We start from the raw sequence: 17,713 nt of genomic DNA, 5'->3' as shown, positions 1-17,713 counted from the left end.
CTAAATTCTGGTTACCTTTTACATGTGCACCATCAAAACTCTGTAACTGGAAAGAAAGAGATCCCTATATACTACAAATTTATTCTATGTATGTCTCTTCACCATATTCCTGTTATAATCTCTAACTAAAATATTTAAAGCATATTGAATAGATACCACTATGTTATGTTATCTGTTTACAATGGCTTAGTTATCTAAGAGACCAAAGCAGTTGGCCACGCATTCATTGTTGAAAAATGTCACAAGAGACTGAATACAAACAGACCAAAGAAAAGCACGTATATTTGAAAATTTTACTCACGTCGTATGATCAACCTGTGGCCTGTGGTTCTCTTCTCCTGGATGAATGTTTGCTCCTTTGCCAAGACCCCATTGGAATATATTAGCAATGTGGGCTGAAGATATGGTTGCCACCGTGGCAGCAGGCTGATACCATTCACATAGGTTTCCACTGTCAAAGTCACAAACATCTGGCGCTGTTTAATGGGAAACAATAGATTATTGAATAATACTTAAGTTTGTAGGAAGATCTGTCTTGTCTGCTCATGGCTGCAATCTCTGGATTTACATATCCACAGATGGGACCACATGACAAGTCCACCCACCTGTATACCTACCTTTATCTGATCCCCTAGCTTCAGCTTTCCCCCTTCTCTCATTTTCCCTTGTATGCCCCTCCCCACATTATTTCCTTTTTCCCTCTTCTGGGCAACCCCCATGTCTTTGCCTTTACCTGCCAGTTTGGGGTAGTGGTTAGGAGCGTGGGACTCTAATCTGGAGAGCCGGGTTTGATTCCCCACTCCTCCACTTGAAGCCAGCTGGGTGACTTTGGGCTAATCACAGCTCTCTGGAGCTCTCTCAGCCCCACCCACCTCACAGGGTGTTTTTTTGTGGGGATTATAATAACATACTTTGTAAACCACTTTGAGTGGGCATTAAGTTGTCCTGAAGGGTGGTATATAAACCAAATGCTATTATTATTATTATTCCTTTCCTCCTTCCCATCCAGTAACTAACCTACCTTTTGTCTGCCACCCATCTTCAGCTATCTGTATTATTTATTTACCTCATTTATACCCCACTTTTCTCAACACTGAATGGACATAATTGATAAGGAACTAATATTTGATCTATGAATGCACTCAGAGGCACTTTAACACTGAACAAAATCTAAACTTCTGTGTTGCAAGATAGCTTTTAACGGGTAATTTTCTTAAAGTTCAACTCTGTCTCCAGAGTATCTCCAGTCTAAGACCATTTAATTTTTTTTAAAAAAATTATAGCCCATTTTTTCCCCTGATCAGGATCCAAAGCAGCATTTCACATTGTTCTCCCTCTCTGCCACCTTGTAAGGGTATGTTAGCCTAAGAAATTGTAACAGGCCAATGGCCACCCAGAGAGCTTCCATTGCAGAATGGGGATTTGAACCCAATTCTCCCAGGTCCCAGTTTGATACTCTAAACACTAAGTCACACCAGCCTTCAGTTGATTGTACTGTTAGAGTCTAATAGTTACTTTGTGTCACATAGAGTGACGGCAGAACAATTTTGCTCATGTGGCCATAAGTTGGAAATGGGAATAGAATGGAGAAAGAAGAGTTGTTTTATCTAGCAGTGTAAATGAAAGATCTGGAACTCCATGGTGCAGAGTGGTAAGCTGCAGTACTGCACCCGAAGCTCTGCTCATGACCTGAGTTCGATCCTGGAGGATGCCAGGTTCAGGTAGCCAGCTCAAGGTTGACTCAGCCTTCCATCCTTCTGAGGTCAGTAAAATGAGTACCCAGTTTTCTGGGGGTAAAGTGTAGATGGCTAGGGAAGGCAATGGCAAACCACCCCGTAAAAAGTCTGCCAAGAAAACATGATGCAACGCCCCCATGGGTCAGTAAAGACTCGGTGCTTGCACAGAGGACTACCTTTACCTTTTTTTAAAAAAATGAAAGATCTGTAGAAGTACCATACAGTTTCCAGTGATTCGTAGAGCTACCCACTGCCACTTCTAGGTTGTACCCAGAAGTGACACCAGCATTTTTGTTTTATTTTCCCCCCGCTGCTGCTCCAAGCAGTGGTGGGCAACAAAAGTAATTGACCATAGTGGGAGGCCTAGCAACCATAGCATGTACTAAAACCTATCATCTCACAATTCCTGGTGAATTATGAATATAGTTCTTGAAGCTCTCTCAGCCCCACCTACCTCACAGGGTGATTGTCGTGAAGATAATAATAACACACTTTGTAAACCACTCTGAGTGGGCATTAAGTTATCATGAAGAGCGGTATATAAATTGATTGTTGTTGTTGTTATTCTCTACCTCTGTTGATTTTTTCTTTCTGAATAAACATTGCTTTTGTTTACTTTTAAAAGCAAACCATCTTGTTCCTGTCTGTTTACTTCATTATCTCTCATCAATGTGGAGGAAGGAGTTATATCCAGGCCCAGATGTTATCATCTCGAACCTTTTAAAATTACTACTGAGAACCCTGGTTTAGTGGGGTAGTTGTGACAGGAAAAATCCTGTGAGGTAGTTTCTAACTCCCAGGATATCCATCACTACATTCAGTCAGAAGAGGCTGCAAAATTGATCACAGCAATGCCCCCAAAATGACTGATTAATCTTTTTGCCGCAGGCTATTTTCTCTCAATTAACATTTCCAGACCATTCTCTTCCCCCACAAGATATGTGAATGTCATACATATATATTTCCCTCCAACGCTGCAATCACAGCTGAGGGGGCTGCTAGTTTAAGCAGGAAAAATAGGGAGAAAGGGTTAAACAGGGAAGGATTAGCCACTCTTCTCCTGCAACATTACACCAAACAAATTTGCAACTCCCCACAGCTGTATTTCATTAAATGGAAGGGGGCTAACCTTTCTTCTCCTGAATCTCATCTGCTGTCCACCTCATACAGAAGCAAAACACAATCAAATAGGATTGTATCAGCTGTGACAGCAACAGCAGAAAACAGGAACCAGGGGCCTCCCCGAAGGCTCTGAGCCAAGCTACAAGTGACGCCTGTCACAAGTTGGACATGTGCCAGTTTCCTTCACATTTTGATGGGAAGTGTAGGTGTCCTGGTTTGGCTCTCTGTATAAAAGCCCATTTAATTGAAGTTTAATTGAAGGGAAAACTTGTGGTTGGGAGGGAGTGCAGGCATCAGGCTGTTGCCGGGCGCCCCTCTTCCCCTCCACTGGGTGTGTGGGGGGGTTCGGGGCCCCTCTCCGGCCCTCCTGAACCAGGGCCACATTCCTGGTGCTGCTGATTGCCGGTGGGGTGAGCACTTCCCCTTCCCTGCTTCCTGGCCGAGCATGTGTGCCTGGCTGTTCCATTTATGGAAGTATTTATGAATTAGTAGCACTCTGCACTTTTTATTGCACTAAATAATTACAAATTATTTATTAATTGCTAAATCGTTTCCTGTGGGTGTGGTTTCCCTCTGTGATTTATGGCTGTTCCAGGGCAGCATGGCAGTTGGCCAAACCATTCGCCCCTTGCTCACCCCTTCCCTCCCTGCACCACGGCTCTGGACTCAGCTCGGCCTGGCCAAGCAAGTGTGCTGGGCCACTCCAGGCCATACTGTTGTGGACAGGGTGAGCTGGAGCATGGTTGCCTCCCCCTCCCTGGCCCAGCCTCCGCAGAGCAACACAGTTTCAGGCCATGGCCCAGCAGTGCTCTGGGTGTCTCTCAGCCTGGCAGAGCGAGGTGGCCACCAAGCTGTGGCCCAAACCAGTGACACACTGTGGAGACTGGGCAGGGCCCGTGTGCACAGTGGCCAGGCCAGGCCATGGCCTGGAGCCGTATTGCCCGGTGGGGGCTGAGCGAGTGGGCAGAAGAGGCAGTGATGCTCTGGCCCACCACCACACCACCCTGGCCAGGCTAAGCTGGGCCCGGAGCCACAGTGCAGGGAAGGAGGAGGAGTAAGGGGCGTGCTGCCACACTGCCTTGGTTTGGAGGGGGCAGGAGAGGGGCCCTGAAACCCACACACACACACCCAACGGAGGGGAAGGGGGGGCTACCAGCGAGTGCCTGACTCCTGTACTCCCCTCCCAACTGTATGTTCTCCCTTCAATTAAACTTCAATTAAATGGGCTTTTACATGGAGAGCCAAGCTGCAAGACCAGGACACCTACACTTCCCATCAAAACTTGAGGGAAATTGACACGTGTCCAACTTGTGTCAGGCGTCACTTGTAGCTTGGCTCCCTGTCAATTATTAACAAACCCTCTAAGGAGTGATCTTTGCAGACTCAGTAGAGACAGGTGAAATTCAAACTACGCTTCCTGGTTAATATTGTGTCTCCCTTCACTTGAGCATCCTCATGTAATTCATCTCATGTAGTTTAGTTCTAAGTTGTCTATAGTTGGAGATCCTTCAAACTCCTTAATCCTTAATTAACCACAGTTATTCTTAACAATGATTTCATATGATGTCTGAATGCAGAAATGCTAGCTTAATCCTGGTTTAATCCTGTTCATGCCTTCCATTGCTACAAATGGAAGGAAATTAAATCAGCACTTGGTAAGGCAAACTATAGTTTAAGTGATTGTCTGTGAGCTGAATCCTGCAGAGGAATACGAAGTAGAGTTATATCCTTCTAAGTCCATTGAAGTCAATTGGCTTGGAAATATATAACTCTGCTTAGGACTGAGCTGCTGGTTGCCTGGACTAACCATAGTTTATATCATTCCCGAAAGCAATTAACTTCAAAAGTGCATCGACATGTGAATTTAAGCAGACATGTTGCCAATGCACAAAAAACAGCAATAAATAAATATACTGTTTGGGGCAGTTAACTACAACCAACACATCTGCCTAATTTCGCACAAGATAATATCTTTAATGCTTCCCGACACCAATGACACATTGTGAAGCTTTTCTTTAGCTGCCTTTTTTAAAGTGTAGCTGACGCTTGATCACTTTCTCTTATGGAGAAATCCTTGACATCACAGTCTGCTTCAGGGATTATTTCATACCATTAAAGTTCATTCAGTATATGCTTTCAAGCAACTTCAATAAACCGTGTCATTTATCTGGCCAACACTGACTATAAAATAATTTAATTAGAAGAAGCTTGGACGACAACCAAAACATTTGGTTATTAAGAATCTAGAATAAGCAAGACTATTTAGGGCTACACCTACAATGAAACTACACATTATATGCAGTTACAAGGATTATTTTTCTTGTCTTATTTTCTAGAGGAGGGAAACAATTTAATGGGAAAGACTTGCACAGAAGAAGAGTGGCCATTTCTTCTTGTGTTGTTTTCTTCTGAAACTTGTTGCCACCCATGAGCTACTTTTACATCCCCACTGTCAGATGTGCCCTGCTTATCTGCCATGTATGTCTATTGCACTCTGTGTTATATTCTGGGCCTCTGAGAATGTGTGGAGGACTATCTGTGTAGCTGGGTAACTGTGTAGCTGTGAATTGCTTATCTTGCAGGTGGCTACTTTCACTTTCTCGGCTGGCATGGGAAAGTGTCCTTAAAATGCCAGTTGGAGCCGTATCTCCCTGAAACATGGAATGAGCTCATCCTCCTCTTCCCCTCCCCCCTACCCCATCCATCCTTCTCTGCCCTGCGTACCTAAATTCTAACGGTCCTTATCCCAGGGCAGGAACCTTGCCTCATAACTAACATTGCTTTCCCCCTCTTCATCACTTCTGCCAATGCTGTAGTCTGAATCCATTGATCCTGATGGTTCTCTAATAAAGAAACTTTACTGGATTGGAGTGTCTACAGTGAAATATTCTGGGAATCTAACTGGCAGGGCCTGACACTCACATGGAAAGTTTACACAGACCCTATCCTCACCCCACAAGCTCAAACATTGTGCTGTTAGATTCATAAAGCCATCTGTAATGTTTTGTTTATTGCTTTTTAACCTTTTTATATTTATAACCTTTTTAAACATTTGCCTTTGGACCTTTAATCCAGTTCCTCCTTACTTTAGCTTGAAATTATACCTCAGGAGGGCTCTACCAACACTGTTTTATTTCCACGCACACAGAGAATCAGGTGTTCTCTACTTTACCCAAGCGTTTACCTTGAGAACACCTTCCCTTTTGTGGTTGTGCTACCTATATATTGCTGTCTTCCTGATTCACTCAAAATGTTTTCACTGCCACTAAAAGCTTTAGTTTTTCAGTGATAATACAGGAAGACTTGTTATAGATGATAGAACAGTCAGTGCTTGAGGGTAGTTGTGACGGAAAAAAGGGATCTTTCTTGCTTAAACAAAAGTATAAATTTATTTATAGGTGCAGAAGTGTGGTGGCTGCAGAGTTTTGATAAGTGTAGCGGTTTCAGAATAGTTCTTAAGCTTGGTGGAAGAGGCTTGAAGGCTCATTGTCTCTAATCAGAGCCAGCTAAACTGCCCTGGGGCTGAAATGACAATGCCTGAGACCGTCATTCTACTGCAACGGCTTGTCATTCCAGCCCCAGAGCAGTTTAGCTGTTCCTAGGGACTGTCATTCTACTCTTGAGACTGTCATTCCAGCCCTAGAGCACAATTCTCTAACTTCATTCCATGTTTTCATTGCATCTTTTCAGTACTGTAATATATTTCAATGGAGCCAATGCCAGTCAATTGGCGTTCAATGGCTGCCATTATATACAGTGGGTCCTCATTCCTCTCCCATTGTTTTCAATGGGTTTTCTTTTCCTTTGTTTTAGTACCTCCCTCCAAATGCTTCCTTTCGATGTTCCATTGCAAAATGGGGTGTTCTCGCTCCAAATCTTCATCACCCAAGTACAGGCAGGCCGGTAGGCAGGATGATTGGCTGAACTCCCCCCACCCCGCCCAAACAGACCTGTGTTTTTTCTGTATGTTTTCCTTCTACTGTGAGAGCTGGCAGGATTGCTTTTGAAAGGGGTTTGCCATTCGATTCAGAAAAAGAGAGGCCCCTGAAAGACTAATGATGCAATCCTAAACAGGTCTACTCAGATGTATGCCCCATGTTATTCAATAGTGCACTGCTTACTCCCAGGGAAGTGTCTTTCAAATTGCAGCCTATGATTAATGTCTCCCTTCCAAATGTTTCCAAAGCTGATAAGACAGGAGGAGAGGGGTCTTCTCTTGCCAGGACTTGATTGGCAGGGAGGGAGAAAATGCCAATTGCCAGGTAGCGACAGAGTGAGGGGGGAGATGGCATCACTCCCATTCACCCTTCCCGTTAACAGAATTAATTAATAACATAGAGTCTCTCCTTGCAAGGACCTGATAGGCAGGGAGGTAGAAAATGCCATTTCCTGGGTAGCAATGGATGGGGAGAGATGTGTTCATGTGCATTGGTCTCATCCCTCCTTCCTGCCAACAGACCCTTTCCCCTTGGGATCTGATTGGTGAATGATGTTCAGGAAAACAAGCTGCTGGCCTGTAAGGTGAGCCCACCTCACACAACGTTTTTAGTGGGAGGGTCATTTCAATTTAGTTTCCCAGATTTGGGTCAGCATTCCAGAAGCCGCTTTAACAAGCTGAACCGGTGAATTCTGTGTGGAATTTCAGCTTGTTTTTTCTGTTATGCACACCCCTACTACTGAGCACAAGAAATGTCATCCTTTTGCCCAATTTTTTTTTTATGTAATTTTTTATTTTCAATATCTAACATACAACTACTACATACATACATACCCTACAAAACAGTAACTACAAAAGACTACAATAACACAAGGGATAGGAAAGAGGAAAGAAAAAAGAGAGAGGGAGGGAGGGGTGGAAAAAAGGGGAAGGTACCCTACAAACACTAAACACTAAACACTACATTTCTGTTTTCCCTTCATACTGCCATTATTCAAAAGTTAAAGCTTTATATTATATTGATGGAGTGGTTGACCTTACTAAATGCAAATTACAATTTAATTTCAAGTTAAATTTTTCTTCCCCTCCTGGGTCCCGGACGGAGTTCTCTCTGCGCAACTGCAGCCGCATTGCTCGTTTCCTCCCCCTCCCCCTCAGACTTCTCCTTTTCGTCTTGCTTGGTGCACTGGAATTCTGGGTTCCTGTCCTCAAAATCCCTTAGTTGATCTTCTGATAATATCTTAAAGGCTTGATCTTTATGGGTGAACCAGATTCCTTCCGGAAATAACCATTTGTACTTTATTCCACGTTCTCTCAGAAGAGCTGCGAACTTTTTATACTTAAAACGTCTTTTCCGGACTAGAAATGGGACGTCTTTCAATATCTTAATTTTGTTGCCCAAGAAGTCCAAATCCGCATTGTATGAATTGTATAGGATAGTGTCCCGGATCCTCTTAGATGAAAAATCGATGATGATCTCGCGCGGCAACTGACGCTTCATTGCATACTTTGAAGTAGCCCGACGGGCTTCCAAAATGGCGCTTTTAACTTCTTCTTTAGTTGCCCTCGCGGGTGTCGCCAATAGTTCCGAGACAAGACCCCGTAAGTCCTCGTTTTCCTCCTCTTTCACATTCTGGAGGCGCAAAATTGTCTGTGTTCGTTCCACTTGTAGCCCGATCAACTGATTCTCCACCAGTTTAAGCTCTTTATTCGTAGCCTTCACGAGTGACGCACTTTCCCGAGCAGACTTCTCTGCCCCCCCCGCTGCTTCCTTGATGGTTTTCACTTCGCTCTCAATTAAGCCGACCCTTTGATCTGTTTCATTCAGCTTGTCAACAAAGGGTTTTATAGCTTCACCAACCGCCCTCCGTACAATTTCCTCCAACGATTCTCCCTTTAAGGCAGCCGAAACTGACTTGCCAAGGGCAGGACTTTGTTTCTTTGTTGCCATTTTGGGGGGGGGGCGCCAACCAAATTTTGAGACTCAGCAAAGGGGAAGAGTGAGCCCTCTTGGCTTCAGATCTCACCTCTCCTTCACGTACGCTTGTAATAACAGAAGGAATTCGCTTACTTGTAGGCTCTCGCCTAATTCTGCTCTTTGCCGTTTCTCATGGCTCGGCAGCACTCGAGGCGCCGCACACGTCCGCCGGCCTCCGTAGGGACAAACGGGCAATTAACCCCCCGCATTGATTCCAGGGGGCTCTTCCCGCAGCGTCCCGGACCCAGCCTCCCTCACTGGGAGTTTTGGGGGCTAATCTTCGCAGATCAGCCGCCCGGACAGGGTGCTCGGCCGCTTCCTCTCGAGCCAGCGAAGAGGAGCGTCCGACATGGCGGAGAAAACGAAACCGAATCATCCTTTTGCCCAATTTATGGCATAACAGCATTCTGTTCGCAAGCCCAGTGCTGCTAAAATTAGTTGGAACTTTGATGTTATTTGTCAGCAGTGTTGGTGGCACCCTTGAATATCTTTTTGACTGAAGACTTCTGTCTGGTAATTGATGTGAAAACTTTTGTCCTTAACACATACACAGTTTGTTCATTCCATTAAACTTGGTTGAAAACTGTTCTAAAGTTTGTGGTCTTCCTAAGTTATGAAAACCATTATATTCCAGATCATTATTAAACAAGCACAAATTTAATTTATTAGCTGTCATGGGGCCATTGAGTTCTACTATGTGCTATGCAGACTGAAGATTTTAGGCTGAAGCTATTGGTTATGATGATGAGCTGTTAAATGAGTTCTACCAAGTACTGTGTAATTAAGAACAATTATACAGTGCGCTCACAGATTTATTTTACATAAAAAAATCAAGCTGGAAATCTTAATGTCAGATATTTACAACTCCTCTGGGCTATGATGAACTTTCTTTTCGTTCCATATTCTCATAGCCTTAGCAGTAATTGTTAGGTTTCTTATATTGAAGAAATGTATTTACTTTAATAATTGGATACAGAAACAAAATACCCACTGGCAGAAACGGCTTCTAATTTGTTGAAATGGGAATAAAAAATACCAAGCCCCAACATATAGCTTGAGAGAAAAACATGCCACAGGGTTCCCCCGCCCCGCCCCATGACAACCAATTAAAAGTATTCAAAGCAGAGGTGGGTAATATGCATATAAAGTTAATATTGAGATGTCACCTTAGAAGAATAATCTGAACCATGGAAGACTTAAGAATTTGAGGTGAGGCCATAATTTGGTACTTGCGCACATGCTTTGCACACGAAAATCTCAGGTTTAATTCCTAACATCACCAGGTAAAGGATTACAAGAAATAGGTATTAGGAAAGACCTCACTCTGCTTCAGAACTCGGAGATCTGCTGCCAGTCAAGGAGACAATAGGACTGTCTAATGGCCTGCCACAGTAATGCCCCTTCCTGTATGTGTTGTTAAATATAATGGAATTGAATCAGCAGTAAGAAATCATTTCCTTACCACAGAATGTCTCATCAGATTTGTCCGAACAATCAGGTCGGAAATCACACCTCTGAATTTTCTTGATGCACTGGCCAGTGGCTCGGCAGATGAAGTCCTCTTCTGTACAGTTGTTCATAGGTAATGTTGCAGGAATGGATGTTCCCAGTGGAGTTGTGGAATCAGCTGTCAAGTTTCCTTATAAAGGAAATAGCTGCAATTAACTCTTGTATGTTTCTTAAATATCATGTTTCTCAAATATGAGCTGTGGTTTTAAAAAAAAAACAGTAATTGTTCTATGCTGAATGCTCTATGCCAACAAATATTTTATCTAGATTTTCATAGGTAAGTAACAGTGATATTGCTAAGACTCTGTATGACTCAGACCCTATGTATTTTTTTAAAAAAAAATCTTACTATGCATATTTGTATATCAGCCAATTCTGTCTTACTCTAAAGCCTTAGGAATTCAACACTGATTGTAACAAAAATATAGCACATATTACTTTGAAAATTAGCCACGACAGCTTTGCTTATCTGGACAGGGCGTTTGGCAAATACCACCTTGTATTTGAGCAAAATCAACAGCTGTCCACGCACATTCTTTTTCTGTGGTGGCCCCCAACTTATGGAATGGCCTGCCTAAGGCATTCAGTAGAGCTCCCACTTTCCTGGCTTTTTCCAGATTATGTGAAACTGCATTATTCTGGAGGGGTTTCTGCCCAGATTACAGGGCTGTGTCACAAGAAATAGCTCAGAGATAGATGCCTTGGTAGGGATAGGGACTATAGACTTTGATATTGAGTAGAGATGGGCACGAACAAAAAAAAAAACCAAATATGATGTTCGTTGTTCATTGCCACCCACAAACAGGGATTCATGAACAACCATGAACATGGCCCTGTTCACAAACATGTTCATGGTTGGCTGTTTGTGGGGGCCACCAGGCTCTCCTCCAGCCATCATCCAAGTCAAGATCCCTACTGCACCACTCCCAGAAACCTGACCTGAGCAGACACCAGGAAAGGTACCAATAAAGCCCTAAACGGATTGGGACCAGCATACTTGAGGGACCATCTCTCCCTGTATGTGCCCCAGAAAGCGCTTTGTTCAGCGGGTAAGAACTTACGTGTGATCCCTAGCCTTAGGGAGACTCATTTGGCCTCAACCAGGGCCAGGGCCTTTTCGATCCTGGCCCCAACCTGGTGGAACTCTCTGTCTGAGGACAATCAGGCCCGCCAGGATCTTGTATCATTTCGGCAGGCCTGCAAGACGGAGATGTTCCACCAGGCTTACGATTGAGGCCAGCATCAGGACCATCATTGAGCCGGTCTCCAGTATTCGAGTACAGCTCGTCTGTCTGTCTGTCTCCTCTTTGTATGCTAGGGGCAGGAATGTGTAACCAACCATCAGAGGTTTTTGTATATATATGATTTTAATTGTTGAATTTTATTGTAAAATTTGTTATGCAATTGTATTTTATGACTGCTGTACCCTGTCCTGAGCCCACTTGTGGGGAGGGCAGGTTAAATACCAACTAAACTAAACTAAACTAAACTAAACTAAACTAAACTAAACTAAACTAAACTAAACTAAACTAAACTAAACTAAACTAAACTAAACTAAACTAAATAATAGCTTGGCCCCAGAGCCTGGCAGCAGCCCTGGAACTTGAAGGGGTAGATCCCTACCGCACCACTCTCAGAAACCTTACCTGAGCAGGCAGCAGGAAAGGTATCAATAATAAATATTAGCTTGGCCCAGAGCCTGGCAGAGCCTGGAACTTGAAGGGGTAGATCCCTATCTCACCACACACAAAGAAAATTCAAGCTCCAATGCACTCTATCAAAATGCCAACAGCAACTCTCTCCCTCTCCACTGTCAGTAAACTAAGCCAGAGCTGGAGCCCCCCTCCCCCCTGCTCTTTGCTCCCTTGTAACAAATTTGGAGCTCCACACTTGAAAGGAAGACCTGCCTATCAAGTTAAATTGGGCTTAGATTGGGGTTTCTAGGGCAACAGCAGGAGTTCAGACAATCCCTGCCTAAATTCCCAAGGGAATTGATTGCAGGTGCCAGACTGTCTGGCTTGACAAACAGCAAGAACAGCAACGAACCGAGGCTTCCAACGACCATCTGTTCGTTTAGAATGAGGCCTCACAAACAGCTTGTTTGCGAACAGCAGATAGGGCAGTTTGTGGCTTTTTTTTTGTTCGTATTGCTGTTTGTGCCCTTCTTTAATACTGAGTACTGTCTGTTGATGTAGAAATGTGAATACTAGAGTTTCCATGCTGCTCAACATGCCATGTAAATTAGTTATGCTTTGTTTCAGATTCATCTCTGTGCTTGGCTTTATGCTTGTTCAAATTTTCTGCTACCATACTCTGTTGTATCTATTTCACAGATTTCAATAAGCTCAGATTGGAATAACTCTGCTTAGGATTTCACTGTGAATGTCCTAAATGTTGTTCGTTATTGTACTTTGCTCAGTGAATATCCTAACTGTTGTTGGATCTCAGTGAAAAAGGTGGTCTATAAACAAATAATAAACAATAATAATTGGCTGAGATTATTTCACATCTAATACTGTCATTCCATGCAGTGTTACTCCAATCTAACTCTAAATATGTCAATGGTCTTAGAATGGAGTAACTCTGTATAGGTATGCCCTCTAAATGACATTGCTTTTAGATGCCTAATTTACCATAATGCAAATATCTTCTGTTCATGGTATAGACAGATATTAGTAATGTGTCACTTCTCATTGAAACTATATGATCAATTTCCATTTCTTCTTTTTTCTTAGATAACTACTTGCCTCAATAGACTCATGACTGTTGGCAAAGAAACCTTCTTTGCTAGCTCATACTAAAATATTCCCCCTTTCTATTACTGCTCCTCTGCAAACTCCTACCAGCTCTTACAAATCACATTTTAAGAAAAAATGGATGTGTTAAATAATACAAAGTAAAGTAAACAGAGTTAAGTCAAGGCTCTCCGCTATACATTCTGGTTGGACCTGATAATTCAGTATAAAATATCTCTTCCTCAATGTATTATTATTAGAAACTGGACACTGGTATTCCAATAATGGCTGGGGGAGAGAGCTGGGCTCTACTGATGCCAGAAACAACTGTACAGCTGTTAGCAGAGCTGCCAACCACTCCTGGAGGGACACTGGGTCCGTTGATGTTGGTAAATTATAATGATATTACAGGAATTCCCTTATGAGACATACTGAAGTAGTTGATAACATAGTCTTCAACACCCCCAGTACCTATACAAGACTCTAGTATCTATGTGTTTCCACATACCATTGAAAAGCTCCTGCATTCTGATTGCTAGATATGGATGTTCTACCTGACACTTTGAGAATTCTCCATGATTCATGTTAGCTGTGTCAGTAGCCGTGGATAGTAATAAAACAAAATAATCCTTAGTTTCTGATGGGCAGCCATGTTCGTCCATAGACTGAACTTCTGCATCCTAATCCCAACTGGCCTTTCGTGGTAACACCCATCCCACCTTCTGACATGGATATAAGGACAGATGGATGTTCATTCTTATTTGAATGCTAACAAAGTGAGACTGAGCTTTGACTCACAGAAGTTTGTACCTTGGAAAAATTTGTTGGTATCTAAATACTGGACACAACTTCTGATCTACTGCTAAAGATGATCCTTAATTTATCTTGTCCTGGAATTTAATTTGCTTTTCCTCTTAATTGTATAAAGTCATCTGTAAAGTTATCGCGTTCTTAAAAATTAACAGGCAAGCCTCTTACAGGAAATCTCGATTTTAAGAGGATTTAGTATTAGTGATTTCCTCCCCCCCTCCTTCATTCTTAATGTCAATACTTTCTCATCGGATTAAGCGAACTGAAACTTTTAAAGGTCTTAAGGTTCTCTGTGGTGACCTCTGAATCAGAACTGGGCAAGTGTTTTAAGCCTAACAGCTGTGTATCAAAATATTTGTATGGGTAAGAGGCACAAGGCAACACAGCAACACAGCAATTTTACCTTTATCTACTTACCTTCAAACAGCTTTGACTGCTGCTGCTGTGAGTCTATTTCTCTGTTGTCCACAACAATACACCCTTGCCATGTCTGCTCCTTATCCCTCCCATAGCAATTGTGGCTGCTATTGGTTAGCTATGCCCCCACTGACCTTCCAGTTTGCAGATTTTCTTATTACTAGCTACCTTGGCTTCCACAGAGCTAGCATGTAGCTTTGAAAGAGAAAAAAGTGGCAGAAGTAAGATTCCATTGCACCTCTAGAGCATATGCACCTGAAAATGTTATTAACACCTATTCATTTTCTTGAATAAGGAACAACACCTAATTTGCATGAGATCCACATGTTGATTTCTAATACCAGTTTGACAGCATTTGAATTAGAAAATACTTTTCTACTTACCATAGTAAAGTGCACAGTCTATAAAAGACAAATCATCGATTCCAATGTCTCCAGTGAAGCCATCCCCAACGGTACCCTCCACCAAAATCTAAGGAAATAATGTTCACATTGCCATCTGTCACTACTGAGATATCTCATTGCATATTGAATATCAATTTAACACACTGCTTTGGACCTTTTCTTAAATAGGACCGTCAATCTTGAGAACAGACTATATTTGTGGAAGAAACTAATCATGACCAACTCTCATGGGTGCTCCTATTAATCATCAAGGACACTTACGCACTATATGTAGCCCATTAAAACATCACTGTAATATAGAATTATGGTAAGATTCTATAGCTGGTGCTCATCATTGTTAGCACATTCAGTAGTAATCATTATTTTATAGATCACAACTAAGTATTTAAGTAAGAACATGTAGTTGAAATATAATTTAATATAATTATGATATATAAAAATATAATTTAAGTAAAAACATGTAGTTGAAATATAATACCTTTTAAATGAACCTAAATTAAGATATTATAGCAATAGCTCTAAAAACAGTATATTAGGATATACTTCCTATGTTATCATTCAGGCCCTTTAAATGTTCTCTCAAATGCAAGGGCTACTTATTTAAAAGCACCTTCCTGAATTGCTGGGAGGACATTTGGATGGTGGATGATTACATGGCCCTTTCCTATAACAGACTCAGTAAAATGCTGGAATTCCATGGGAAAAGAACTACTGATCGGGCACAAGCCACATGTATAAAGGCTATGCTGGCCATCAAAGAGTTGCTAACAGATTAGCAGCTTCCATGCAGTTGTGACACTTTGTTGTTGCTGATATCTCTGCCTTTATGTTTCTCATAATAGTCTTGGAACAGCAAGACTAATTTCCATCCTGAATTCAGATGACACTCGTGCTTCCAGCTGCTCCTAGGGTGGCATTAGAAACCCCGAATCAGTGCCTGGAGACAATTTTGGACTGGATGTTGGCTAATAAACTGAAGTTTAATGCCCACAAGATGGAAAGGCTACTGGTAAGTGGAAGGTCTGACCCAAAATTTAAGATGTCACCCACTCTGGATGGGATTACACTCTCCTTGAAAGAACAGGTTTGTAGTTTGGGGGTGCTCTTGGACCCAAGCCTATTGCTGAAGCAAATGATAGCTGTGGCCAGGTGTGGCTTTTACCAGCTTTGACTGGTTAGCCAGATGTGACATTTCCTGGGCAGGAAAGAGCTGGCCACTGTGGTACGTGCACTGGTTACATATAGATTAGATTACTGCAAGGAACTCTATATGAGGTTGCCCTTGAGAAGTGCTCAAAAACTTCAATTGGTGCAGAATGCTGCAGTCAGGAAGTTTACCAGAGTGGATCTCAGGGAACATATCACTCCAGTCTTGGCTCATCTGCACTGGCTCCCAAGTTGTTCCCGGGCACAATTCAAGATGCTGGTTCTAACATTTAAGCCCTATATGGTTTGGGACCAACATAAGAACATAAGAGAAGCCATGTTGGATCATTCCAGTCCAACACTCTGTGTCACACAGTGGCCAAAAAAACAGGTGTGATCAGGAGGTCTGCCAGTGGGGAAGGGGCATTAGAAGCCCTCTCACTGATTGCCCCCGCAAAATCCAAGAATACAGAGCATCACTGCCCTAGACAGAGATACCTGAAGGACCACCAACTCTCTTATGAACCTACTCAACCACGTCATTTTTGGGGACCCTGCTTTGGGTGCCCCCACCTTCTGAGATTAGGTGAGTGGCAACCTGGGAGACTGCCTTCTCAGTAGTGGCACCAAAATTCTGGAACTCTTTCCCCAGGCAGATTCACCTGTCCCCTTCTGTTGCTATCCTCTGCCAGTGGGAGACGACTTGTTTTGCTTGGCATTCCCTAAGTGATCCCTCCTTTATCTTCATTGTTTTAACTGTTAAAAATCTTTGTATGTATTTAAATCCTGGTTTAAAATCCTTTTAATGATACCTTTATAAGTTGGTTTTAATGGCTTTTAAGATGAGATTTTAACTTGTATGTTTTAAATGTGTTAGCCACTTAGTGACCCTGGCCGTTTTCACATTGTCTATAAATCGCGCCAGACTCATGGAAGGCTGCCGGCTTACTCGGCGATTTTTAACACCATCCGATTACCAAATGCCGTAAATCACTGTTTGTGGCGTTTTGTAAACAGATGGCGTCAAAAATCGCACGAGAAAGCCAGCAGCCTTCCATGAGTCTTGCGCAATTTATAGACAGTGTGAAAACAGCCCCTGTGACAGTAGAAGGGCAGGATAAAAAACTCCCTTCCCTCACCAAATGTACATGCCTCAAATTTCCAGGAATTCCCCAAGCCAGAGTTGGCAAGCCAGTTTTTCGTGGGCAACTAAAGATTTTCAATGTTGCCATAAGTGTGGGGAAAGGAGATACGGTGATATACCTGCCACACAGCAGAAGTGATCTCAGAAGGAGCTCTTTCTAGAAGAACATGGCATCTGTATGCAACCTCTACTTTGGCCACGCTTGTATTTTATGGCAGATGTAGAATGTAGGTCCCACTCATGTAGAGATTGCATACAGATGCCATATATTTTGTAGAAATGAATGAAGGCTCTTATAAGAATGCACACACCTTATAACAAGGCTCTCATCCACCACAGAAAGCATACAGATGACTCTCCACAACCGGATGAAGAGAAAGATACATCTTCCTGTCAATATCACAATTTCATACACTATTAGGGGTGGCAGTAATCCAGGAAATACATCCATATTTCCCAAAACTAATGTGTGATAAAAAAAAATTAAAATGGCATATGACAAGTTAAATTATAATCTAAACTATATTTTCAAAACCAAATGATCCTATTACACATTTGCATAAGAAGATGTGCTTCTTCTATCATTGGCATTTAGGAGACAGAAGACAAGAAGGGAGGTTAATATCTTGGGATCAAATGCCACCTTCAGAATGCATGTTTGGACATTATTCGCTACCCCATCCTTTGTCCTACAATGAATTAATCCCTGTAAAAAATTTGCACTTTCAGAACTCTACTAATGAATACCGAACAGGTAGGTTGCCAGCATAGCATA

At 42.5% G+C, this 17,713-nt stretch overlaps 1 protein-coding gene across 2 annotated transcripts in view; it reads right to left on the bottom strand.

Moving 5' to 3' along the window:
• The window catches only part of MALRD1 (MAM and LDL receptor class A domain containing 1), a 349,934-nt gene that overhangs the window by 241,352 nt on the left and 90,869 nt on the right, over positions 1-17,713 (bottom strand). For both annotated transcript variants that reach the window (XM_054992174.1, XM_054992175.1), the window contains exons 15-17: positions 14,628-14,715; positions 10,236-10,412; positions 302-476 (exon numbers count right to left, since the gene is read on the bottom strand). In XM_054992174.1, coding sequence (XP_054848149.1) covers positions 302-476; positions 10,236-10,412; positions 14,628-14,715 — 440 coding nt within the window. The remainder of the gene's footprint in view (positions 1-301; positions 477-10,235; positions 10,413-14,627; positions 14,716-17,713) is intronic.

The sequence above is a fragment of the Eublepharis macularius genome, chromosome 11 (genome assembly GCF_028583425.1).
Source record: "Eublepharis macularius isolate TG4126 chromosome 11, MPM_Emac_v1.0, whole genome shotgun sequence".
In the NCBI taxonomy this organism is placed as follows: Eukaryota; Metazoa; Chordata; class Lepidosauria; order Squamata; family Eublepharidae; genus Eublepharis; species Eublepharis macularius.
This window is presented reverse-complemented; position numbering and strand designations above follow the sequence as displayed.